General features: G+C 45.7%; 1 protein-coding gene and 1 long non-coding RNA gene across 11 annotated transcripts in view; one reads left to right on the forward strand and one right to left on the reverse strand.

The window, feature by feature from the left end:
* Positions 1-1,863: 1,863 nt before the first annotated feature.
* Positions 1,864-22,698, reverse strand: DYNLL2 (dynein light chain LC8-type 2). Of its 4 annotated transcripts, none has more exons than XM_077852555.1 (3): positions 22,642-22,698; positions 5,919-6,057; positions 1,864-3,961 (listed from the first exon to the last, which is right to left on the reverse strand). In XM_077852555.1, exons 2-3 carry the CDS (start codon positions 6,048-6,050, stop codon positions 3,824-3,826), a joined length of 270 nt encoding a protein of 89 aa, XP_077708681.1. In that variant the 5' UTR covers positions 6,051-6,057; positions 22,642-22,698; the 3' UTR covers positions 1,864-3,823. The 4 variants fall into 4 exon arrangements, with proteins under 4 accessions (XP_077708681.1, XP_077708680.1, XP_077708679.1 ...); XM_077852554.1 differs by lacking the exon at positions 22,642-22,698 and adding an exon at positions 10,040-10,190; XM_077852553.1 differs by lacking the exon at positions 22,642-22,698 and adding an exon at positions 10,035-10,188.
* The window catches only part of LOC144286289 (uncharacterized), a 46,782-nt gene continuing 34,541 nt past the window's right edge, over positions 10,572-22,812 (forward strand). For 5 of the 7 annotated variants that reach the window (XR_013354335.1, XR_013354336.1, XR_013354337.1 and 2 more), the window contains exon 1: positions 10,596-10,753. This is a non-coding gene — a long non-coding RNA (uncharacterized LOC144286289). Of the gene's footprint in view, positions 10,754-22,812 lie in introns of all 7 variants that reach the window. The other 2 variants (XR_013354334.1, XR_013354333.1) reach the window with 2 other exon arrangements.

The raw sequence follows: 22,812 nt of genomic DNA on the forward strand, positions 1-22,812 counted from the left end.
TAGCAGTAGTAGGGAGGTGCTGCTTCATACAGGATGTCAGTAGGCCTCTCTGATAGATAACAGGATGTCTGAGTATAGACATTAAGAAGTGAGAGGACAGTCTGGGGGACAGCCACACTTTAGGTCTAGGCTAGTGGACACTAGAATTCTGGAGACACACAGACACATCCATGGCAACAGAGACAACTACCATGCTGGTTCAGTCTGCCCCCCATTTGGACTTATTCTCCACTCTTCTTTCCTGTTCCCTATAGATTGCATCCCTGGGTCAGCCTTGCCATCTGCCTTTTGGTTATGTTCAGCCAAAGGCCCCAGAAGACTGAACAGGATAAAAGAGAGGTAGGATATGGAAAATCCCACTGTTTGGCCCATTCTGACAGTGGCTGTGTTCTTCTGTACTATGATGTCCATCTGCCATCCATAGCCCCTTCTAGAAACCATCCTCCCCACAAAGCCTTGCAAGATTAGCCTTCCAGGGACGGCTGGGTGGCTCAGCGGTTGAGCGCCTGTCTTTGGTTCAGGTCGTGATCCTGCGATCTCAGGATCCGGGATCGAGTCCCACATCAGGCTCCCTGCATGGAGCCTGCTTTTCCCTCTGCCTATGTGTCTGCCTCTGTCTCTCACTCTTTCATGAATACATCTTAAAAAAAAAAAAAAAAAAGATTAGCCTTCCAGATGTGCAGTGTACCTACCTGTGAAGGGATGTGTCCACAGACACCAGTTGGACAGCCTCTCTCACCAGGGCAGAAGAGGAATTTGGGCACTAGAGACATCAGTGCCATCAGAGACAAAATGTGGACAGTGGCCTCACTCATCCCTCAATGCTCTAGCTCTGTCCAATTTTTCATACTAGCGAAGGTAGGAACAGAAATTGGGGGTCTAGAGTCCCTAGAGCCACTGCCCCAGAGGTAAAACCTTCTCCAAGATCCAGGCTACCAACTTTGTACCTGAAGGAATTCATTGTACCTACCTCCAACATTGAATAGCTCATTACCCAGTTTATCTCCTTGACTGTACATTTATCACTATTGGAAAGAGCATATTATGTGTAGGCCTGCTCTACCACCTGATTAGAATATATGTGCTATGGAAGCTCAGAACTTGTCTTGCTGTGACAGCATCCTAGGCTCAAGTACATAAAAATCCAGTAAATGTTTTTGAGTAAGTGGCAATGGAAAGGAGTACAAAGCACCCCTGCTCTCCGATACTCCCACAACGATTGTGACAACTGCTTGGTACCAGGGGTGGGCAGATACTCTCAAAAGTACTGCCCATCTCCTTAGGTGTGTGGGGGGAGGAGCCCTAGAGCAGGACAACCAGGATAACCTAGGAGTCGGAGAATCCCTGTGTTCCACCAAGATTGTTTCCCCCCTTTCTAGAAATCCCCCACTTTTCCACTTCTAAGTAGCTAGAGCAGAACTTACCAGATATAGTGTGCAGGTCTCAGGAAAGCACAGGAGGAGTAAGAAGGCTATGAACTCCTTGGCCAAAGGTTCTAAGAAGCTAAGCTCCTTCAGGTCTAAGCAGCAGTTGGAAAACTGCCATCTGGACCTGGGGCTGGAAACTGGGAAGGCAACATCTGTACCAAAGACCCAAAATATGGCTCACCTGGCCATCTCTATTAAGGGACCTAGAAAGCCTTGTAGGTAAGTACTACTGGTTAATTTTCCTTCCAATTAAAGGGCCTTAGACTAGACCCTACAACTAAGATCTGATTCAGGCCAATCAGTCTCTTTGTCTGGTCTTAACTCTTCAGCCCTCATTCTACTTCACCTTTGATGCACTCTACCCCCACCCATGTGTGGCCCAACTGCCACCAGAGCAATCCTTTTGTTCCCCCTTCCCCCAAAAAACCCAAACAGCTCAGAAGTGCATCAATCGACCTTTAATGTCCAAAAGAGGCATGGATGCAGAGCATAGGAGATGTGGTGGGGTCTGAGCCCCTGCTCCAGAAACGAGGGAGAGATGAACACAAACCAGACATTTCCAACTGGCCACATAAGTCTGGGAAGGCAGGGGGAAACACAGATTTGGACATTCATAAAAAAATAAAACCTAAAACCAAGCACTCAATCTTGTGCCCACTGAAGGGTTTGATATAGGGAACTCATTCACCATCCCAGTACCCACCCTCCCCTGTCAGCATCAAAGAGAAAGCTCGGCACACACTAAAGGCTTGGGGAGGGGGCATTTTCCTGCCTCCCCAGGCCCCAAGGATGGACTCAGGGGAAAAAAAGAAAAGAATGAATGAGCTGGATCCCAACCACCCCCCTCCCAGAGTGCCAACCCTACAGATGAGTTTTAAATGCGATTTACAAGAATCAGCAGCTCAGTCGGCAATGACTCCCCCGCCCGCCCCCCCATCCCTGTTTGACCAACAGACAAGATTTCCCCCTGCACTCTCCTTGGAATCTCCTCCCACTAGGGGCCCTGCTCCATCTCCTGATACCTGGGCTCCACCACTGTAAGACTAATCCCTTCTGAAGTTCCCCCAAAGGTCCTTGCAGCCCTCTATCACTTCCATCCCCACCTCCCACAAGAGGCTGCAACCACCCACAAAGTCACTTTCCCCCACAAAGTCACCCCAAAGTCACTGAGAATCAGTTCCAGAGCAGATGGCATCATGGTCATCTCCTCATGGGCTATTCTCCTAAAGCCTTCTGGGAAGCAGACAGCCATAGGCCAAGTAGTATCTGGGCCAGATGGCCTAAGGGGCTTGACCAGTCTTCACCCCCAAAGCAGACACCCCCAGAGGTTTTTAACATAAAGGCCCAATTAGAACTAACCGTGTAGGCTACCTATGCATACACCCTAGAGATTCCACACTGTCCTGCCCCTCCCTCCCCTCTACCCCAAACCAAGACACACACATACATACACACAGATATACAGAGGAGAATCAAGGGAGACATTGATTTGGTTTGATTGCTAAGACTTAACTAAGGAACTACAGTCACCAGAAATTCCCTTGCCAGCCAACTAACAGGGGCTGCTTTAAGAGAACTCCAGAGGAATGAGAAAACCGAGGGCTAAGCAGGGAGCAGACAGAAGGAGAGAAGAATGAATAGAGAAAAATCAAGCTAATCCTACCCCCAACATCCTCCTAGCATGAGCTCTGGCAGGAAGAATAAAAGAAGGTAATCCACAAAGACACAGCCCTTACTTAGAAACTCTTCTGACAAAGACAGCAAGACAAGTCTGCTCCCCACTCCCACACACCACAGACAAACACGTCTCAGGGCCCCTTAAAGAATCCACTCCCCACCCCACCCTACCCTCTGCCCCAAGCCGTGGAATCACAGTTCAGTGGAATATTCTCCCTGGTACTAGATCAATCCCCCACCCTCCTTCCTATCCCTCTCTCCTTGCCAACCCTTATGCTGTCCCCTGGAGCCTCCCTGGACCTCCCAAAGCAGCACCCACCACCAGGAGGAGGCAGCTGCACAGTTTGAGTTCCGCCTCCAGAAACTGATTTCTCTCCCCTAGCCCTCCCGTCTTTCAGGCTTCGTTGAGGGCTTTTTATTATATGTAGGGAGAGAAAGAGAAGAGGGAGGGATGGGAGAGATTTCCTAGTGCAATACAACCAAAGAAAAAAATTTTAAAGTCTTGAAAAATAAACATAAAGCAGCCTTCTTCCCCAGGCAACTAAACAGAAAGAAGTTTGGTTTTGTTTACTGCGACATACACATGAAATCGAGTATACAGTCCATGCAGTAGCACAGCCATTGGAGAGGACATCCTGATGCTGGCCCCAGTGCAAAACAGTCCCAGCAACGCCGCCTGCCATCGCTGCCGCCGCCACTGACACCTTCACTGTGGCCACCTAGCCTGACTTGAAGAGGAGGATTGCAACTTGACCCAAGTAAAAATAGATGAAGTGCTTTGTCTCATGTGTAACATAGCTGCCAAAATTTCGGCCCACGATACAATGCCAGGTAGGGTTGTATTTCTTGTCAAATTCCTAAAACAAGAACAAAAGGGAGAGAAGAAAGGTGATTAGGACAGCTGGAAGATGAGAAATCAGAATAGGAATCTGATTAATTTAGTTATTACTCCCCCTCCCCCTCTAGCCCATGGCCTCAGCTCCCCAAACCTCAGGAGCTCAGGTTAAGGCTGGCTAGGACACTCCTTCCTTCATTAATAATGAACACTGCAAAGGCTCCATTATTTCTCTCTGCCACTTTACACCCTGATCATCTCTCTTCCTCCTCCTCCTAGCTATCCTGACTCCACAGCCTACCCTGTGATTCTTTAGCAAAAGAGTTGGGGAAGCCAGGGGCAGAAGAGACCACTCCAGAGTCACACAGCATGAGGAAAGCAGAGGAGGATCAAGCCTCCCTGACTTGCCACCTGCTGCCTCCCACATTACTAAACCCGCATTTTCAAATGCCAAAGCCAAGACACTGGAGCCAAATGTCAGGAGTACCAGGAAACAGTTCTTTGTAAGTCAACATTAAAGGCACTCCTGTGTGCCAGGCACTGTGTGGGCTGTAAGAAGCAGAACAAGGACATCAGCCATGAGATCAGGGTAATTCCCTCACTTCTCTCAGGAGCACAAGTTCAGCATCAAAGCAACCTAGGAAATCCTTGTGACTTAATCAGACAGGCAGTTCCCTGTCACTCCATGGATGCAGCAGGAAACAGATGGCTCAGCAGATGCACCCTGCCATGCAACAGCCCTCCACAATGGACCCAGCAAAGCTGCCAACCCTGGGACTGTCCCCCAGGTGCTCAACATACAACTTGTTTGGTCTCCTCACAGACCCTACACCAAGGAACTCCAAGAAGTATTAGGGAGCAGTGGAAAGGGGATGGGTCACCAAATCCAGCCTTAATGTTGACTCTCAAGATTCTGTAAAATATAGAAGGGCCACAGTCACTTCCCTGGGTCTCATTTTCCCCATCAGCAAAACAAAGAAGCTTGACCAGATACAATCTAAAGATTCTTCGGAGAGTCCATGATTCCAAATACTCTCCGTGTACAGGACAGATAAGGCCATCAATTAGGAAGGAGCCGGCACCCCCAGCATCCTTACGGGCTCTGCACCCACTGGCTCCTTATTCAGAAAGTCTCTCAGGACTCCACAGAGTTTCCTTTTCTCATCCCACCCTGCCTAAGTAGGAAAACAGAAGTCTGTAAAACTTAAGGATGCCCTACCACCTCTATGGACCATAATACCACTAACATTTAGGCCTCCCTTTGGGATAGAGCTAAAAACATCAAAGACTGGAATTATGCCACTAGTAGACATGAATTTTGACTGGGAATCAGAGGCCCTGGGTACCACTTCCCATTTCTAGCTCAGCTGCTTCCTCACTGTGTAAACCATATTCATTCACCCATTCACTCAGGAATTTTTCAGGGATTAAACCTATTACCCCAATATTGCTCATCCATTTTAAGCAAATTATATATTCCAGCCTACCCTTTTCTTAAGAAGGTTGGGAGGAGATGATGCAAGAGTCTTTTTTTTTTTTTTTTAAGAGAAAGAAAAGGAAACCTCCTGCATGATAAGGGTTATAATGGGGATATCCCACTTTAAATGATGCAGTTCCCTGAAAAGTTTGTATATAATCTTGTATTATCTGTTCAAATATCCCTGATCTACATTTTGAATAGCTCTGAATTGAGCCAGTTATATTTGTTCCTAAACTTCTCTCCCCAATGCCTTAGAGTCACATAATTATCTGTAAACATATATACATACAAGCACACCTGAACTGAGTTCCTAATAAGAACTACTAAGATGAATGCTTTGGCAAGAATCACTCCCTAATTTGTCTGCTTTGCAAGCTCCTGGCTTTTGTTTGCATGGGATATACCCGCTTTCCTAAATTCCCAGTTTAGGCCTCCCTGAGGGCACAGCTCAGATGCCCATCCCCACCCCTGACCAAAAGCCACAGCTCTCTTGGTGCACCTTCTTGATATAAGCAGCAATGTCCTTCTCTATGTTGTACTTCTCCATAGCCTGCGTGGCGCAGTCAACGGCATCCTGTTGCATGTCCTCAGACATGTCTGCGTTCTTGATCACTGCCTTCCGGTCAGACATCGTGACACTGCAGAAGAAGCAGAGAGGTGAAGCTGACACCCCCAGTGCTCTAAGAAATGAACATTAACAGCTGAGTGTGGAGCCTCAGTGGGAGAGCTGAAAACAGAACGTGAGGGCAGTAGAAAACACAGACATGAGGCATTATTAGAAGGGGGAGGTTTTAAGCTTTTAGCTGAGACCTGGTCCCCAAATCTGGGAAATACAAGATGGATGGGGGAAAAAAGACATAAAGAGCCATCAACTTTCTTTTATCATTTATGAGGTTTTTCCAACTCTAAATTTATCTATTTCTGATATTTTGAATAGCACCAATTGCCAAAATATTACAATACATCACCTACTAGTTGTGCCTTTGGGCAAGTTACTTAACCTTTGTGCTTTTATACCATCATCTTAAAATGGAGACTTTGCCCTACTGAGGGCAAAGCAGGTGACATTAACACCTGAAGACAATAAGCCCTTGATTTAATGACCATTATTGCATCATTGGTATCACAGTGGAAAGAAGATGGACTAGGAATCAGGAGGCCTGACTTCTGGTCCTGACTATGAACTCTCGCAGTCTTGGACAAGACACTCAGCCTTACTGCATTCATTACTTCCATTTTAGCAACAAGGCTAGCTCTCTATCAGGGGTTGTTTGTTATAAGATTAATTAAGGTTATATGAGAACATCTGCAAACAAGGACAGTCTACACTGGAGTCTGCTGGCCAGATTCAGCCCTCCACCTGTTTCTGCAAAATAAAGTTTTATAGGAACAGGCTACAATGGCAGAGTTGAGTAGTTGCAAGAGAATGCATGGCCCATAAAGCCTAAAATATTTACTATCTGGCCTTGCACAGAAAAAGGTTATCAATGTCCAATGGTGACAGAGATAACAAAAGGTGAGGAATTACTATTTTAAGAGCCCTGTTTCATATCCCAGCTATCTAAGCCACGGCATTCATCCTACAGTAAATAGAATTCTGGGGAAGATCTTGCATGGTCCATCCATACCTGGGATGACAGGAATCCCAAGAAGGCTGGTCAGAACCTGCTGAGCACTCTATAGCTTCCAAGTGCTTTGCAAGAACAGAGAAGACGAGCTACAAAAACCAATCTTCTGTCCTTGATCACAGTCCCATCACACAGATCCCCCACACACTCCCCCCCCCCCCAAAGACTCTGTCACCCAGCCCAGGGGGCAGATGTCATCATTCCAGTCCTGTCTGATATTAAGGCTGCACGAAGGCCTGCCTGCTTAAGGAGAGATTCCCGGTATCATCCCAGGCCACTCTGATCTCTTGAGTCCACACTAGCCTGTGGGCTGAGTGAACCGAAAAGGAAAGCAGAACTCATGATTACTCCTTTAGCCTGCACCAGATGCAAAGAAAGCATACGTGCCAGCTGCTAGCCACACAGCCCTTGACCACACCCAAGGCACCTCAAACTAAGCAGGGCTGGTTCTATTTCAGCATCCTCTGACCTCACAACCCTGAAAGGAAAAGTCAGGGCTTCAAGGAGTATGTGAGCACCACCTGGTGCTGAAGAAAGGTCAGGAGAACCTTGTTGTTCAAGGCCTCACTAGCTACATGACCTTGGGCAAAGCAACATCTTCATTTTAAGAATCAATGTCAAGTTGAAGTAAGATAAATGAGGCAACTTCAATGAGTTTGAGCAGATATATAATCAGCAAGCAATGTTCTGATTATAAAACTCTATATTTGACGAAAACTAGTGTCACCTGGTGGCCTATTCCAGGTTACCACTCAGAAGGGGGCACTGTTTACAAACGCAAGGGTGGGGGTGGGGCCTGGTTAGAGAGTGAAGTTAAAGCTGAAATTGGCATCGGTTTTCCCAGCAAGCTCACCTGCTCCATTGCCTTATCCCCGAAGTCCAAGGGAACAACTTTGTCACAGTAATTAAAAGCCACCTTACTCTCTACTAGGAGAGCGCCTGCGGTTACATAACGCTGGTCTTGTGACTACAATGCTACGATTCTTTACCCCAGGCCCCCCAGGCGTCCGAGAAGTGAGGCCTAGCCCCAATCTGCCCTGTCCAAGGTGCCAGCGAGAAAGAGATAGGGAGGTGCCCGGTCTACCCCCTCCCTCCTGAGAAAAAAAAGGACCTGGGCCTCCAAAGAGAAGGATGACCAGAGGGCCCCAGGCCAGCTGCCTCAATTAAAAGGCAGGGGCTCCTTGGAAAAGCCAAGAGGGCACTCCAGGACAGTTCCCCTTCCTTCCCTGATCCCGGATTTGGGGACAGAAAAGGCCAAGCCTCAGAGACCTGGACCATCCTCCCCAGCCCCCAATACACACACAAACGCTGGTATTTCCTCCCTTGAGATCTCCAAGGGGGCTTATCCCTCCACCATGCCAACCTCCAGAGAGAGCTGCGGCCCCCAAAGAACGGCACCTGGGGGCATGAGAAAGCATCCTCCCCCCACCTCCGCTCCGGCCGGTCAGCCGCCCTCCCCCGCCTGGCCTGGAGCAGCGCCGGAGTGACTGGGCGTCCTCGCTGCAGGAAGGACGCCCCAGAGGGTGGCGGCGGCAGGAGGCGCCGCGTCACGCCCGAGCCCTCTCCACCCCCTCTCCCTCGGCCCCAAACACCAGAGGAGGCCTCCACGCAGCGCAAGGAGACTCCCGGGGCGGGAGGGGGCGGGGAGCCGCACCTCCGCAGCCCGGGGCCTCCGGCCGCGCCCGGGGGTCGCGAGGGCACAGGGTGGCGCAGCCCCAGGAAGGAGGGGCCCCGAGGGGCGTCACTCAGAAGCCAGCCCCGCTCCGGGCCCCGGGGCTGGGCCCCGCGCGTGGCGCCGCACGCGATCGGCGCGGGCCGCCGCCCCGGGGACGCCCCCACCCACCGCTCACCTTCACGGAGACTAGTCCGCGCGGGGCCCCGGGGGAGCAGCGATGGCCTGAGGCAGGGCGCGGGCAGGGGCGGTGTCCCCTCGGCTTCTCCTGCAGCAGCAGCCGCCGCCGCCGCGGTCTCCGGCTCCCGCAGCCCCGGGCCGATGGCTTGCCGCTGCCGTCCGCCCTTCGAGCTTCCCCGGCCGCCCGCGCTCCGCCTCGCGCCCGCCGGCCCGCCCGCCTGCTCCTCGCTGGCGCCTCGCAGCTCCGCTCCGCTCTGCCGCTGAGCACGGCCGACGCGCGGCCCCCCCTGAAATAGCGCCCCGCCCCCGCCCCCCCGCCGCGCGCGCTGCCGTCCGCGCTCCCCATTGGCTGCGCCCGCCCGGCCCCGCACTGCGGGCTTCTCCCCGCGCCGCTCTCGCCCCACATCTTGTTTCCTCCCACAATGCCTCGGGGCGGAGGGAGGGGGGAGCTGAAAAGGGTGGGGGGAGGGAGCTGTGGCCTTAAGGAGAGAAAGGAGACGAAGAATGCAGACCCCGCCACCTCGGGCTAGGAGGCCAGGCCTAAAAAGGAATAAAGAGGCGAGGCTTCAAGAGAGGGAGGGGGTTAAAGACCCCAATCCCTAGAAGAATAAACGGAGAGAGAGGGATGGAGATTAAGGACCCAGGGGACAGATGGGGAAGGGGTAGAGATCCTAACCTGAGGAGGAGGGAGGGGAGGGAGGTGAAGTCATCAGCCTCAGAGGAAAAGACAGGACCCCCTCCCTCCCCCCAGATCCGTAGGAAGGAACGGCCCGGCCCGCTGCGGAGAGGTAAAGGCACAAACAGCCCCAGGGCTCCCCTCCCCTTACGTTCGGGAGAAGTCCCTTCCCCACGCAGCTCTGCCTTTGTTCCGAGTCTCAAGGCCACAGGACCTCAACCCCCAGCTGGAGCCCCCGCTGCTATTTATCACCAGGAGCAAGATGGAGGCAGACCCAAGGCACAGTTGGGAGAGGGGAGGTTGGTCGTTGGCACGCAGGCTCCTGGGGTAGAGGCGGCAGAGAGCCCTTTCTGGCCGGTCAAGACCGGAGGGGGAGTGCCTGGAACCCCGGAGAGGTGCGAACCAGAGTCGGGCAGAGCTGTGGGGAGCCTGAAAGCTCAGCCCGTCCGTAGTCCTCACCTTACCGAGGAGAGAACCAAAGCACAGAGAGGGCAGGCCTGGTCCTGGGTTCGAGGCTGAAAAGTGGTGCTTGGAGGCAGCGGCCCCCGCGGTGGCCCAGGAGGCTCTCTGTGGGAGTGTGTGTGATGCCTGTGCACGCAGGCGAGTGCCGGCCTCCACTCTACCCCACCCACCTCCAGAGAACAGGAAATGTCTGCCTTTTTTTCTTCCCTTCGGTTTCACAAAGGAAGTGAAGTGTCTACCTAAAGGGGTGGTGAGAATCTTTATAGGGAGCCATGCAATTGGGCCACAACAGTGAGGATTAAGAAGCTCCCCTTCTCATCGGTTTCCCCTTACTGGCCCAAACCTTGGTCAGGAAGTCGGACTTGCCCTGGCGGTGGTACCCATAATTTAATATTCATTATGTGTCAGGGGAAGCCTGGAAAATCATGCCCTCCTACTTCAGCTTTCCACAGCTCTGTCCTTTCCCAGCCTCAGCGGGCATTTCAGAGAAATAGGCAAGGCCTGATGTATCCCTTCACACTTAGGGTATTCTGATGTCAGCCACAGTGTGAATGAATGGGGGGTGGGGCACTTGTGGGCAGAGACGGAGGGCAGGAAGGAGGTCGCTCTATCACCTCAAGGCTTGTGGAGAGCTGATTTCATGGACTACTGGGAAGAGAAGTCGTACCCTCTTTCTCCAATGGTCATTAGCTTCCAGCCCCTTCTATGGCCTGAAGGTCAGAACTGCCATGTATGGTTGTGCAGGTTGTTCACTATACAATGACATCCAGCCCAAAGAGCAACCAGGGGCTAAAATAAAGCCTGCACACTACTTGCTAAGTTGTGTGCCCTGGTACAGGCCAGTGCTCACCCATAAGATGCATACTTTCTTCAAGTGTGCATAAAAGTGACTGAACTAGTGGTGGCCCTTCCAAGGCCATACTGCCGACGTATAAATCGGCTCTGGGATATTGGGAAGATTTACTAATAGTATGGTTTATAGATAATAATTCATATTTATAAAGTCCTCTGTGTCAGGCTCCCGTCTAAATGTTTTAGATGTATTGTTGCATTTAAATCTGGAACAATTGCAGCGAATGTGTATTACCATCTTCCTGTACAGATTTGGAAACTACCTCTTAGAGAAGTTCAGTAACACGCTCAAGATTACCCAGTTTTTGTCGGAGCAGGATTTAGCCCCAGGCTGTCTGTTCCCAGGACCTATTCTCTAAGCCATTCCACTATCCTGCCTTCTAACAGAGAAAAGAAAAAAAGTGTAGACCAGGGGTTTGGCTCTCTATCTGAATTATACCAGCATTTCGTAAACGTATCTGGCTCTGAAGTTCCCTCCCCTTTTTTAAGATTTCATTTATTTGAGAGAGAGTGAATGAGAGCACAATCAAGGGGAGGGACAGAGGGAGAGAGAGAAGCAGGCTTCCAGCTGAGCAGGGAGTCCAATGCAGGACTCCATCCCAGAACTCTGGGATCATGACCTGACCCAAGGCAGATGCTTAACCCACTGAGCCACCCAGGCACCCCAAAGCCTTTTTTTATCCAAACATTTATTAACATCTCAGGGAACTACTATTCCATAGGATACAGTTTGAGAAACGTGTGCTATACTAATTACTGCTATTTACATGAAATGCTTATTGTTTAATTACCATGCAATGTTAGTAACAGTAGTAATTAACATGCCGGCTTAACTTGGTGGACCTTTTTATTTGATGCCACTACAAATTCATGATTGCCCAGTTATCTGTTGTTGCCCAGATGGCAGAATTATGTCTTAAGATTTATAAATCAGAAAGGACTTTCGTTCTTGTCTTATCGGTGGGCCCCATACCCTCTGCCTCCTTCTTTAACCTAACAGTTCTCCAGGGCATTGTGCTTTGGTCACTGTTCAACTTTACTTTTATTCACGTTCATGGTTTTTTACCATAATTCGGTCCTGGTGGCCCCCCTAAATCTCAGACCTCTCTACTGTGAGTATTCCACAGGCTTCTCCAACTCTTCCCATACACACATATAAAGTCTGGTCATTAGAAGCACTAGCCCTGGAGCCAGAATGTCTGGATTCAAAGCTCTTGTCACCTCTCTACCAGCTGTGCAGAACTGGTCAAGCTATTCATCATCTCAAAATTTCATTTTCCTCATCTATAAATCAAGAATAATATCTATTTCATAGTTATGAGAAAATGCATTAAAAACGCAGCATAAAAAAAAACCTTTTGGCATGATGCCTCATCCATAAATGTGATTAATAAAGGTTAGCCATCATCATTTCTTTTCCAGACTTGTTTCCCTTCCCTGTGTTTCTTACCTTGGTTCGTGGCCCCATTATCCACCCAGGGACCAAGTCAGGAACCTGCGAACCCTCTTGCCCACCATGTGTCTATCATCACTCAGCTCTTAGTTATTTCTACAGCCCCCATTCCCCTTCACTATGAATACCCTGCATGGGGAACTCAATCTCTTCTAGTTGGTTCCCTGCCGGCAATCCCAGTACCTCCTCCCCAACCCACACTGAACTGATCCATCTAAAATGCAAATCTCCCAGGCACTTCCCTCCTCCCTACTCAGAAAAACAAAACAAAACAATACAAAAACTGCTCTTTCCCATAACTTCCCTCCCCCATCTCACCCTCTACATCCCCCCACCTCCTCCTTATCTCTCCACACTTCCCAGCTCCCTCTTTGTGCTCTAGTAATGTGGGCTACTGCCTACGAATTTCCCCCACACCCAGATTCCACACCTTTGTTCATGTGGTTCCCTTGCCTGTGAGGCTTGTGGTTTTCTTTACTGGCTAATGCCTTGGAAATCTCAGGTGTTTATCACTAACCACATTCTATTAAACTTGTAAGGCTTAAGTTTGTCTGTAGTTCCTTGCAGGCAGAGGTTACATCTTATTTATATGTGGGCTGTAGAACCTAGCATAGTTCTTAGAACACGGGAAGTTCTTTGTAAGTATTAGTTAAATTAATTATGCTGATTAGGGTAGGACCTGTGGGATTCCCACAGTGGAGAGGTCAGGACTTAAGGGACCATCAGAGCCTACATGGTGATAACAACCATGAATGTGAATGAAACTACTACACGGCGGAAAACTATGGGTTCAAAAGACACTCCATCCCTTCCTCCATCCAAAGAACCACATTAGGGCTCTTCTCTTTTACTAGAACTGGCAACACATGCTATTTACACTGGGGCCTTCCCACTCAGAGCAAGTTGCTGGCTGAGGTAAATCATAGTCCATGCTGGGGAACACCCAGGCCTGACTCTTGGATGGATTTTTCTCCTTATACTCCCTGCTGGGTAGTTGGCTGATATCCTGACCCTTACAGGTAGACAGTCAAAGACTCTCTACCCCAGGTGACTGGGTCACCCAGAAGAAAGAGAGGATGGCATTGACAAAAGTCATTTCACTAAGCCCTTCAGCTGTTGACTTGCTTCAAAGACTCCAGAAGGATGGAGAAGGGTAGTTACATACATATACCCTGACACTTAGTACAGTGTAAACCCTAGTGCCAGTCCCCTCTGCCAAGTCCCCGGGGGGGGGGGGGGGGAACCTAAGGAAGAAAGTAATGTGATAAGAACTAGTGGAATCTGCCCTAATTCCTCACTGATTTCTTGAGTGGCCTCATAAAATATACTTCCCTAGGCAACTACTTAGCACACCCTAATTATCACCTTTCCTACTTCCCAAGTCTCCTGAAAACTGGAGGAACCAGCCATGGTCAACAATGTGCTGACAACTAGTGAGATGAGCACTGGTCTGGGAGTCAGAGAATTCCTGAACCAATTTGGCCCTAGTCAAATAATTTCGTTCCTTAGAATCTAGATTTCTTTATCTAGAAAACGTAGGACTGAATAATCTATAAGGTCTGTCAGCCCCTAAATCTATGATTTTCTGATTCCAATACCCTATCACAAAGTATATCTTACCTGTGGGTCAGAGAAATTTCTCTACATGTAGCCAAGCTTAAATACCTCTTTTCTGATCCTTCTCTCTGATCCACTTAGAATTCGGAGAGCATTTCTCTACCCTCCCGTCACTCAACACAGCTGGGATATCATTCTGTTCAGCTGTGTATCCTCTCAAAGTGCCTTGACATAGTTAAGATTCAATGAATGTTTGAGCTTCAATTAAAACATGAAAGCAAGTGGTCATCAAGAAAGAACTGAAGAAAAGATGTTCCAAAGCGGTTTCCAGATCATGACTCCTCCTAATTCAGGAGTCCTCCTCTCCTTTGTTATCTGCACAATCCTGAGGAACCCTGCCCCTGCCATGGGAGAACCAAGACAATAATATGGAATTTGTCGGTACTTGTCCAAAAGATCAAGCTAAGGTTCTTGTGTGCAGGTAACACCTGAAGAAAAAAACAGGGCCAACAGAGCCACCATCACCCCCAACCCGAGACTCCAGGGAGCAGGAACCATGAAATGGTTTCCTCAGAGCATCCCAATGGCACAAATCACTGGCATTTTCCTTAAGTCACCCAACTGTCAATTCAAATTCCCGAACAAGGGCATCTCATTGGACACATTGGGTCTCAGGCCCACTTTTTGGCCATGGAAGTGAAAGGCAGCCTGAGAGACCTTCTAAGATCAAAAGGGGAATATCTGACAGAAGGGAAACCTACATGAAGTTACAAGAAGCAAGAGAGTGGGTGCTGGGCAGGCAGAAACACAGATGTCTACTCTTGGAGAGCCTCCAGAGTGGGAGGCGAGATTATTTATGAGGGAGATCCTTGTCCCCACTGTCATAAAAACAAACACTAAGCTCTCTCACCCTCAGTCCCACAGAGTGAGATGGGGGATGGTGAGTGGGGTCCTAAAAAATGAGGTCTGTACAACTTTGCCCTCCTCTCTGAGAACAATTTCGAAGGAAAACTTTGCCTTGTTAGGCATATCACAGTATATTCCAGTTGATAAAAACATGAAAAAAAAATCTCATTAGGAAACGGAGGTACACCTTACATTGTAATGTATTAAGTTAGTTCTGTTTTTTACATATATAGCCTCTTTATTGAGATACAGTTCAATTCACATACCATAAAACTCACCTTTCCAAAGTGCATGATTCACTGGTTTTTCACTTTCACAAACCTGTGCAACCATCACCACTATCTAACTTTAGAATATGTTCACCACTCCAAAAAGAAACTCTGTACTCATTGAAAGTCACTCCTCTGGGCAGCCCAGGTGGCTCAGCGGTTTAGTGCCACCTTTGGCTCAGGGCGTGATCCTGGAGTCCGGGGATCGAGTCCCGTGTCGGGCTCCCTGCATGGAGCCTGCTGCTCCTTCTGCCTATGTCTCTGCCTCTCTCTCTCTGTGTCTCTCATGAATAAATAAATAATTTTTTTTAAAAAGTCACTCATCCATTTTCCCTTCCAGTTTCTACTAATCTACTTTCCATTTCTATAGATCTGCCTATTGTGGACATTTTCTATAAATTGAGTCATAGAACATATGGTCTTCTGTGACTATCTTAGTTCAATTAGTATACTGTTTTCCAGATTCATCCATGTTATAGCACGAATCTGTACTTCATTTCTTTTTATGGCTGGTTAATATGCCACCATATAATCATACCACATTTTGTTCATCCATTCATCAGTGGAGGGGCATTGAGTTATTTCCACTTTTTTAGCTGTTATGGATAATACCTCTATAAGTATTTATACACAAGTTTCTGTGTAGATATATGCCTTCAGTTCCCTTGGATATACACCCGAGTGTGGAATTACTGGGTTTTGTAATAACTCTATGCTCAACCTTTGGAGGAGCAGTCAGACTATTTTCCAAAAAGCTACATCATTTTACATTCCTAAGCATATGAGGGTTGCAACTTCTCCACATTCTCACCAACACCTGTTATTGTCTTTTATATTACAGCCATCCTAGTAGGTATGAAACTATACCCGACTGTAGCTTTTATTTGTGTTTCCTCGGTGGTTAATGACCTTGGGCATCTTTTCATGTAATTGGCAGTGTGTATCTTTCCTTTGGAGAAATGTCTGTTCATATCCTTTCTCCATTTTTAAATTAGGTCATCTTTTTATTATTGAGTTGTAAGAGTCCTTTATATTCTCTAGATACTAGGCCCTCACCAGAGATATGGCTTACAAACATTTTCTCCCATTCTATGGATTGTATTTTCATTTTCTTAATGGTGACCTTTGAAGCCCAACAGTTTTTAATTTTTTTAGAGGTTTTACCTATTTATTCATGAGACACAAAGAGAGAAAGGGGCAGAAACACAGGCAGAGGGAGAAGCAGGCTCCACAAAGGGAGCCCAATGCGAGACTCAGTCCTGAGACTCCAGGACCACGCCCTGGGCCGAAGGCAGACGCTCAACTGCTGAGCCACCCAGGCGTCCCAACAGTTTTTAATTTTGATGAAGACCAACTTGTCAAAATTTTTATCCCTTGTGCTTTTGATGTCATTCCAAGAAATCATTGCCTAGCCCAAGATCACAAAAGTTTACTTGTTTTCTTCCAAGAGTTTTAGCTCTTTCTAAATGAACATTTTTGAGTTAATTTTTGTGTGTGGTGTGAGGTGGGTCTTAACTTCATTGTTTTGCTTTGAATATCCAATTGTCCCACATCTTTATTTGAAAAAACTATTCTTTCACCTCTAAATTGTCTTGACACTCTTATGAAAGATCACCATAAATATAAGTTTCTTCTTGAACTGCCAATTCTATTCCATTGATCTGTCTATCCTTATGCCAGTACAACACTGTCATCATTACTATAGCTTAATAAGTTATGAAATCTGGAAGTGTGAGTCCTCCAAATTTGCTCTATTTTTTCAAGATTCTTTGTCTATCTGAGTCCCTTGTGTTTCCATATGACTTTTAGGACCAGCTTCCCAATTTCTGTACAAAAAAAAGCCAGCTGTGGGGCACCTGGGTGGCTCAGTCAGTTAAGTGTCTCAGGCCATGATCATAAACTCAGAGTTCTGGGGTCAAGCCCTTTGATGGGCTCCATACTCAGCAGAGTCCCTTACCCTCCCCCTTTGACCCTCCCTCTATTTGTGCATTCTTATTCTCTCTCAAATAAATAAAATCTTAAAGAAAAAAAAAAGGTATGGAACCTGAAAAGATCCTGAATAGCCAAAGTAATGTTGAAAAGAAAAGAGCCTAGGTGACTCAGTCGGTTAAGCATCTGCCTTCAGCTCAGGTCATGATCCCAGGGTCCTGGGATTTAGCCCCACATCAGGCTCCCTGCTCAGTAGGGATCCTGCTTCTCCCTCTCCTCCTACTTGTGCTCCCTCTTACTATCTCTGTTGTTATCTCTGTCTCTCTCAAATAAATAAATAAAACCTTAAAAAAAAAGAAAGAGAAACAAAGCTAGAAACATCACAATTCTGGACTTCAAGCTGTATTGCAAGGTTGTAATCATCAAGGCAGTATAGAACTGCCACAAAAACAGACACATAGATCAATGGAACAGAATAGAGAACCCAGAAATGGACCTTCAGCTCTATGGTCAACTAATCTTCAACAAAGCAGAAAAGAATATCCAGTGTAAAAAAGACAATCTCTTCAACAAATAGTGTTGGGAAAACTGGACAGCCCCATGCATAAGAATGAAATGACCACTTTTTTACACATACAGGAAAATAAATTCAAAATGGTGAAAGACCTAAATGTGAGACAGGAAACCATAAAATCCTAGAGAACACAGGCAGCAACCTCTTTGACCTTGGCCATAGCAACTTCTTGCTAGACATATCTCCAAAGGCAAGGGAAACAAAACCAAAACTGAACTATTAGGACTTAATCAGAATAAAAAGCATTTAGCCATTTGCACAGCAAAGCAAACAATCAACAAACTAAGAAGTAACGTATGAAATGTGAGAAGATATTCATAAACGACATATCAGATAAAGGACTACTATCCAAAATCTATAAAGAACTTATCAAACTCAACACCCCAAAAAAACAGAAAAAATCCAGTCAAGAAACAAGCTGAAGACATGAACAGACATTTCTCCAAAGAAGACATACAAATGGCTAACAGGCACATAAAAAAATGCTCAACATCACTCAGCATCAGCGAAATACAAATCAGAACCACAATGAGCCAAATCTCCCACCAGTCAGAATGGCTAAAATTAACAACTCAGGAAACAACAGATGGTGGCAAGGATGTGGAGAAAGGGGAAACCTCTTACACTGTTGGTGGGAATGCAAACTGGTACAGCCACTCTGGAAAACAGTATGGAGTTTCCTCAAAAAGTTAAAAATAGAACTACCCTACAATCCAGCAATTGCACTACTAGGTATTTATCCAAAGGATAAAAATAGTGATTTGAAGGGGCACGTGTACCCCAAAGTTTATAGCAGCAATGTCTACAATAGCCAAAATATGGAAAGAGCCCAGATGTCCATCAACAGATGAATGGATAAAGAAAGTACGGTATATGCATACAATGGAATATTACTCAGCCATCAAAAGAATGAAATCTTGCCAATTGTAACATGGATGGAACTAGAGGGTATTATATAAGTGAAATAAGTCAGTCGGAGAAAGACAAATACCATATGATTTCACTCATATATGGAATTTAAGAAACAAAACAGATGAACATAGGGGAAGGGAAGGGAAAATAAAATAAGATGAAAACAGAGAGGGAGACAAAACCACAAGAGATTTTTAACTGTAGGAAACAAACAGTGTTGCTAGAGGGGAGAGGGGTGGGGGGATAGGGTAATTGGGTGATGGGCATTAAGAAGGGCACTTGATGTCATGAGTACTGGGTTGTTTTTTGTTTTTTAAGATTTTACTTGACAGAGAAAGAATGTACAAGTAGGCAGTGTGGCAGGCAGAGGGAGAAGAAGTGGTGCCAGGCTCCCTACTGAGCAGAGAGCCCAACTCAGGGCTCCATCCCAGGACCCCAGGATCAAGACCTGATGCAAAGGCAGATGCTTAACCCACTGAGCCACCAGGCCCCCGCTGAGCACTGGGTGTTATATGCAACTGATGAATCACTGAATTCTACCCCTGAAACTAATAATACACAATATATTAACTAAACTGAATTTATTTTTCTTAACATTTAACATATTCTATTTTCTTTTAATTCCAATGTAGTTAGCATACAGTATTACATTAGTTTCAGGTGTACAATATAGTAGTTCAACACTTCCATCTATCACCAAGTGCTCATCATAGTGTGCTCCTTAATCCCCATCACCTATTTCACCCATCCGCCTGCCCCACCTCCCCACTGGTTACAAGTTTATTCTCTATAGTGAAGAGTCTATTTCTTGGTCTGTCTCTCTTTTTTCCCTTTGCTCAATTTTTTGTTTCTTAAATTCCACATATGAGTGAAATCATATGGTACCTGTCCTTCTCTGACTTATTTCACTCTGCATTATACTCTCTAGCTCATTCCATGTCATTGCAAATGGCAAGATTTCACTCCTCCTTATGGCTGAACAACATTCCATTGTATAAACATATATTGTTTATCCATTCATCTATCGATGGACACATGGCCTGCTTCCATAATTTGGCTATAGTTAATAATACTGCTGTAAACATTGGGGTGAATATATCCCTTTGAATTCGTGTTTTTATATTTTTATAAAAATTTTATTTATTTTAAAGGGAGAGAGCACAAGTAACTAAATTGAATTTAAATTAAAAAAAAATTTTAAAGCTAGCTGTATTTTTATTGTTATCTTAACAACATTAAGATAATTAAGATAATATTAACATGTTCTGATCCACAAACATGGGATTTCTTTCCATTTATTTAGGTCTTCTTTAATTTCTTCTAATAATGTGTTATAATTTTCAGTCTACATATCTTTCAGCATACATATCTTTCTTTTGGTAAATATATTCCTAAGTATTTCATTCTTTTAAAAATATTATTGTAAAAAAAATAAAATAAAATAATGAAAATATTATTGTAAATTGAATTGTTTTATTTCATATTCAGATTGTTCATTGCTAGTATATAGAAATATAATTGATTTTTGTATATTATATTTTGTCTTCTGCAACCTTGCTGACCCCATTCATTAATCTCTAATAGTTCAGAATTTTCTCTATACAAGATCAAATCACATATGAACAGATAATTTTACTTCCTCCTGGCTAATTGTGGTGCCTTTTATTCTGTTTTCTTGCCTAATTGTCCTTGCTAGAACCTTCAGCATACTGTTGAATAGAATTGATGAGAGACATCCTTTTCTTGTTTTACCCCTAATCTTAGGGGTAAAGCTTTCAGTCTTTCAACATTAAATTTAATGCTAGAAGTGGAGTTTTTGTAGATGCTCTTTATCAAGTTGAGGAAGTTCAGGGGCACCTAGGTGGCTCAGTGATTTAGTGTCTGTCTTGGGCTCAGGTCCTCAGGTCGTGATTCCAGGGTCCTGAAATGGAGTCCTGCATCCGGCTCCCTGCGGAGAGCCTGATTGTCCCTCTGCCTGTGTCTCCCCTTCTCTGTGTCTCTCATAAAATCTTTAAAAAAACAAGTTGAGGAAGTTCACTTCTGTTCATTCCTAGTTTGTTGAATGTTTTTGTCATGAAAGGGTGTTGGACTTCTTCAAATACTTGTTCTGCATCTATTGAGCTGATCATGTGGTTTTGTTCCTTTATTCTACTAATATGGTGCATTACAACTGGTTTTCAAGTATTAAACCAATCTTGCATTCCTGGAATAAATACCATTTGGATATATATAATCCTTTTTATATGTTGCTAGGTTTGTTCCACTAGCATTTTGTTGAGGATGTTTGCATCTATAATCATAAGCAATATTTTTTAAAATATTTTATTTGTGAGAGAGAGAAAGCATGAGCCAGGGGGAGGGGCAGAGGGAGAAGCAACCTCCCCACTGAGCAGGGAGCCTGATGTGGGAATGGATCCCAGGATCCTGGATCATGACCTGAGCCAAAGGCAGACACTTAACTGACTGAGCTACCCAGGCACCCCCATAAGCAATATTGATATATAGTTTTCTTGTGATGTCTTTGTCTAGTTTTGGCATCTAGGTAATATTGGACTCCTTTGGAAAGTATTCCCTACTATACTATTTTTTGGAAGAGTTAGAAGAATGGATATTATTCTTTAAACACTTGATAAAATGCAGTTAAAGCCATTTGTTAGTCTTGAAATTTTCTTTGTGGGATGTTTTAAAAATATCAATAGCACCTGGGTGGCTCAGTGGTTGAGCATCTGCCTTTGGCTCAGGTCATGATCCCGGGGTCCTGGGATCGAGTGCTGCATCAGGCTCCCTGCCGGGATCCTGCTTCTCCCTCTGCCTATATCTCTGCTTCTGTCTGTCTCTCATGAATAAATAAAATCTTTAAAAAAAAAGATATCTACTTTTAGGTCTATTCAGATTATCTTTTTCTTGAAGTAGTTTCAGTTTGTCTCTTTTCTAAGAATTTGTCCATTTTATCTAGGTCTATCAGATTATCTTAATCTGATAGCATGTAGTTATTCAAGATATTTCTTTATAATCTTTTTTATTTAAGATCTGTAGTAATGTCCTTTCTTACATTCCTGATTTTAGTAAGTGAGTCTTCTCTTTTTTCTTGGTTAGTCTTGCTAGAGATTTGTCAGCTGTGTTCAAAGTACCAGCTTTTATTGCATTAATTTTTCTTTTGCTTTTCTATTAATGTGGTGCTTCTCGAGCACTCAGATTATACAAGCTGCTTGGGTCAGTGGAAGTTCAGACTGGGACTATTTCTTTAAAGTATCTGGATTCAAACTCAGCTCCTTATCTATTTCCCTCTAAATCAGGAGTCTCTCTATTTCAGTGTCTCCCTCACCCCCATATCCTTGTAGTGATATGACAAAGAAGACAGAGATCACTATTACTTGGGGGCTATGAGGGACAAAATTCCATGAAATCCACAACATTCCTTAAACATTTGTAGCAAGTTCTCTGGAAGAGGGATGGGGATGAGTATCCAGATGCAGCCTCAGACCTCCAAGCTCACAGCCTAGTCACACATGTACACACATGTACACAACCAACTTGACTCCAGGCCAGACTACAATGGAGGCTGTAATTGAGAGTGAGCAAATTCCCAATGGGATACACAGGGTTGGAGGGCAATCTATCTGGAAGAATCAGGGAACAGAGGAGTTGACATTTGAGGTAAGTCTTGAAGTATGGTAGGATTTGAAGGGAAAAAAGACAAGAGAAAGAAGGAAGGAAGGAAGGAAGGAAGGAAGGAAGGAAGGAAGGAAGGAAGGAAGGAAGGAAGGAAGATTTTTCAGTCAGAGAGAAGCTTATAAGCTAAGGCAGGGAATGATAGGAGGTAAGGCCTTGTAGGAACGCAGCATTCTGGAAAAGGAAACAGTCTGGACAGAAACTAGGATCAACTCTGGAGGTGGCTAAAGGATATCCTATGGAGCAAGGACTTTTTCTTAAAGAAACCAGGAGCCCACCTAAGTGCACTGAGCAGGAGGATAACAAAACTAGCCTTTCCAGCCTTTGTTGGAACTTGGGCTGGTTTACTCAAACTCTGGTGCCATCCATACCTACAGAAGCAGGTAGAGACAGTTGCCTTTACCACTGTTGATCACACCCTCCTTGGGACTCCCTCCTCCCTAAGCTTCATGGCACAGCACTTCCTTGATTACTTCCTACCTCCCTGGCTGTTCCTTCTGAGTCTACTTAGCAGGCTCCTCCTCTTCCTCTGCCCATCCTAAGTGTTGTTGTTCCTCTGAGTTCTGTTCTAGATTCTTTTCTCTTCTCACTGGACCCCTTTCCCTTGGAGATCTTTTATGTTGCCATAGCTTCAGTGACCAAATATGGACT

Source organism: Canis aureus, chromosome 16 (genome assembly GCF_053574225.1).
Source record: "Canis aureus isolate CA01 chromosome 16, VMU_Caureus_v.1.0, whole genome shotgun sequence".
NCBI lineage: Eukaryota > Metazoa > Chordata > Mammalia > Carnivora > Canidae > Canis > Canis aureus.

Excerpts from the sequence above, each read along its gene's own strand:
- DYNLL2 (XM_077852555.1), bottom strand. The coding sequence starts at position 6,050 with ATGTCTGACCGGAAGGCAGTGATCAAGAACGCAGACATGTCTGAGGAC. Across the intron at positions 3,962-5,918 it reads TTGCTGCTTATATCAAGAAG|GAATTTGACAAGAAATACAA; the intron begins GTGCACCAAGAG and ends TTCTTGTTTTAG.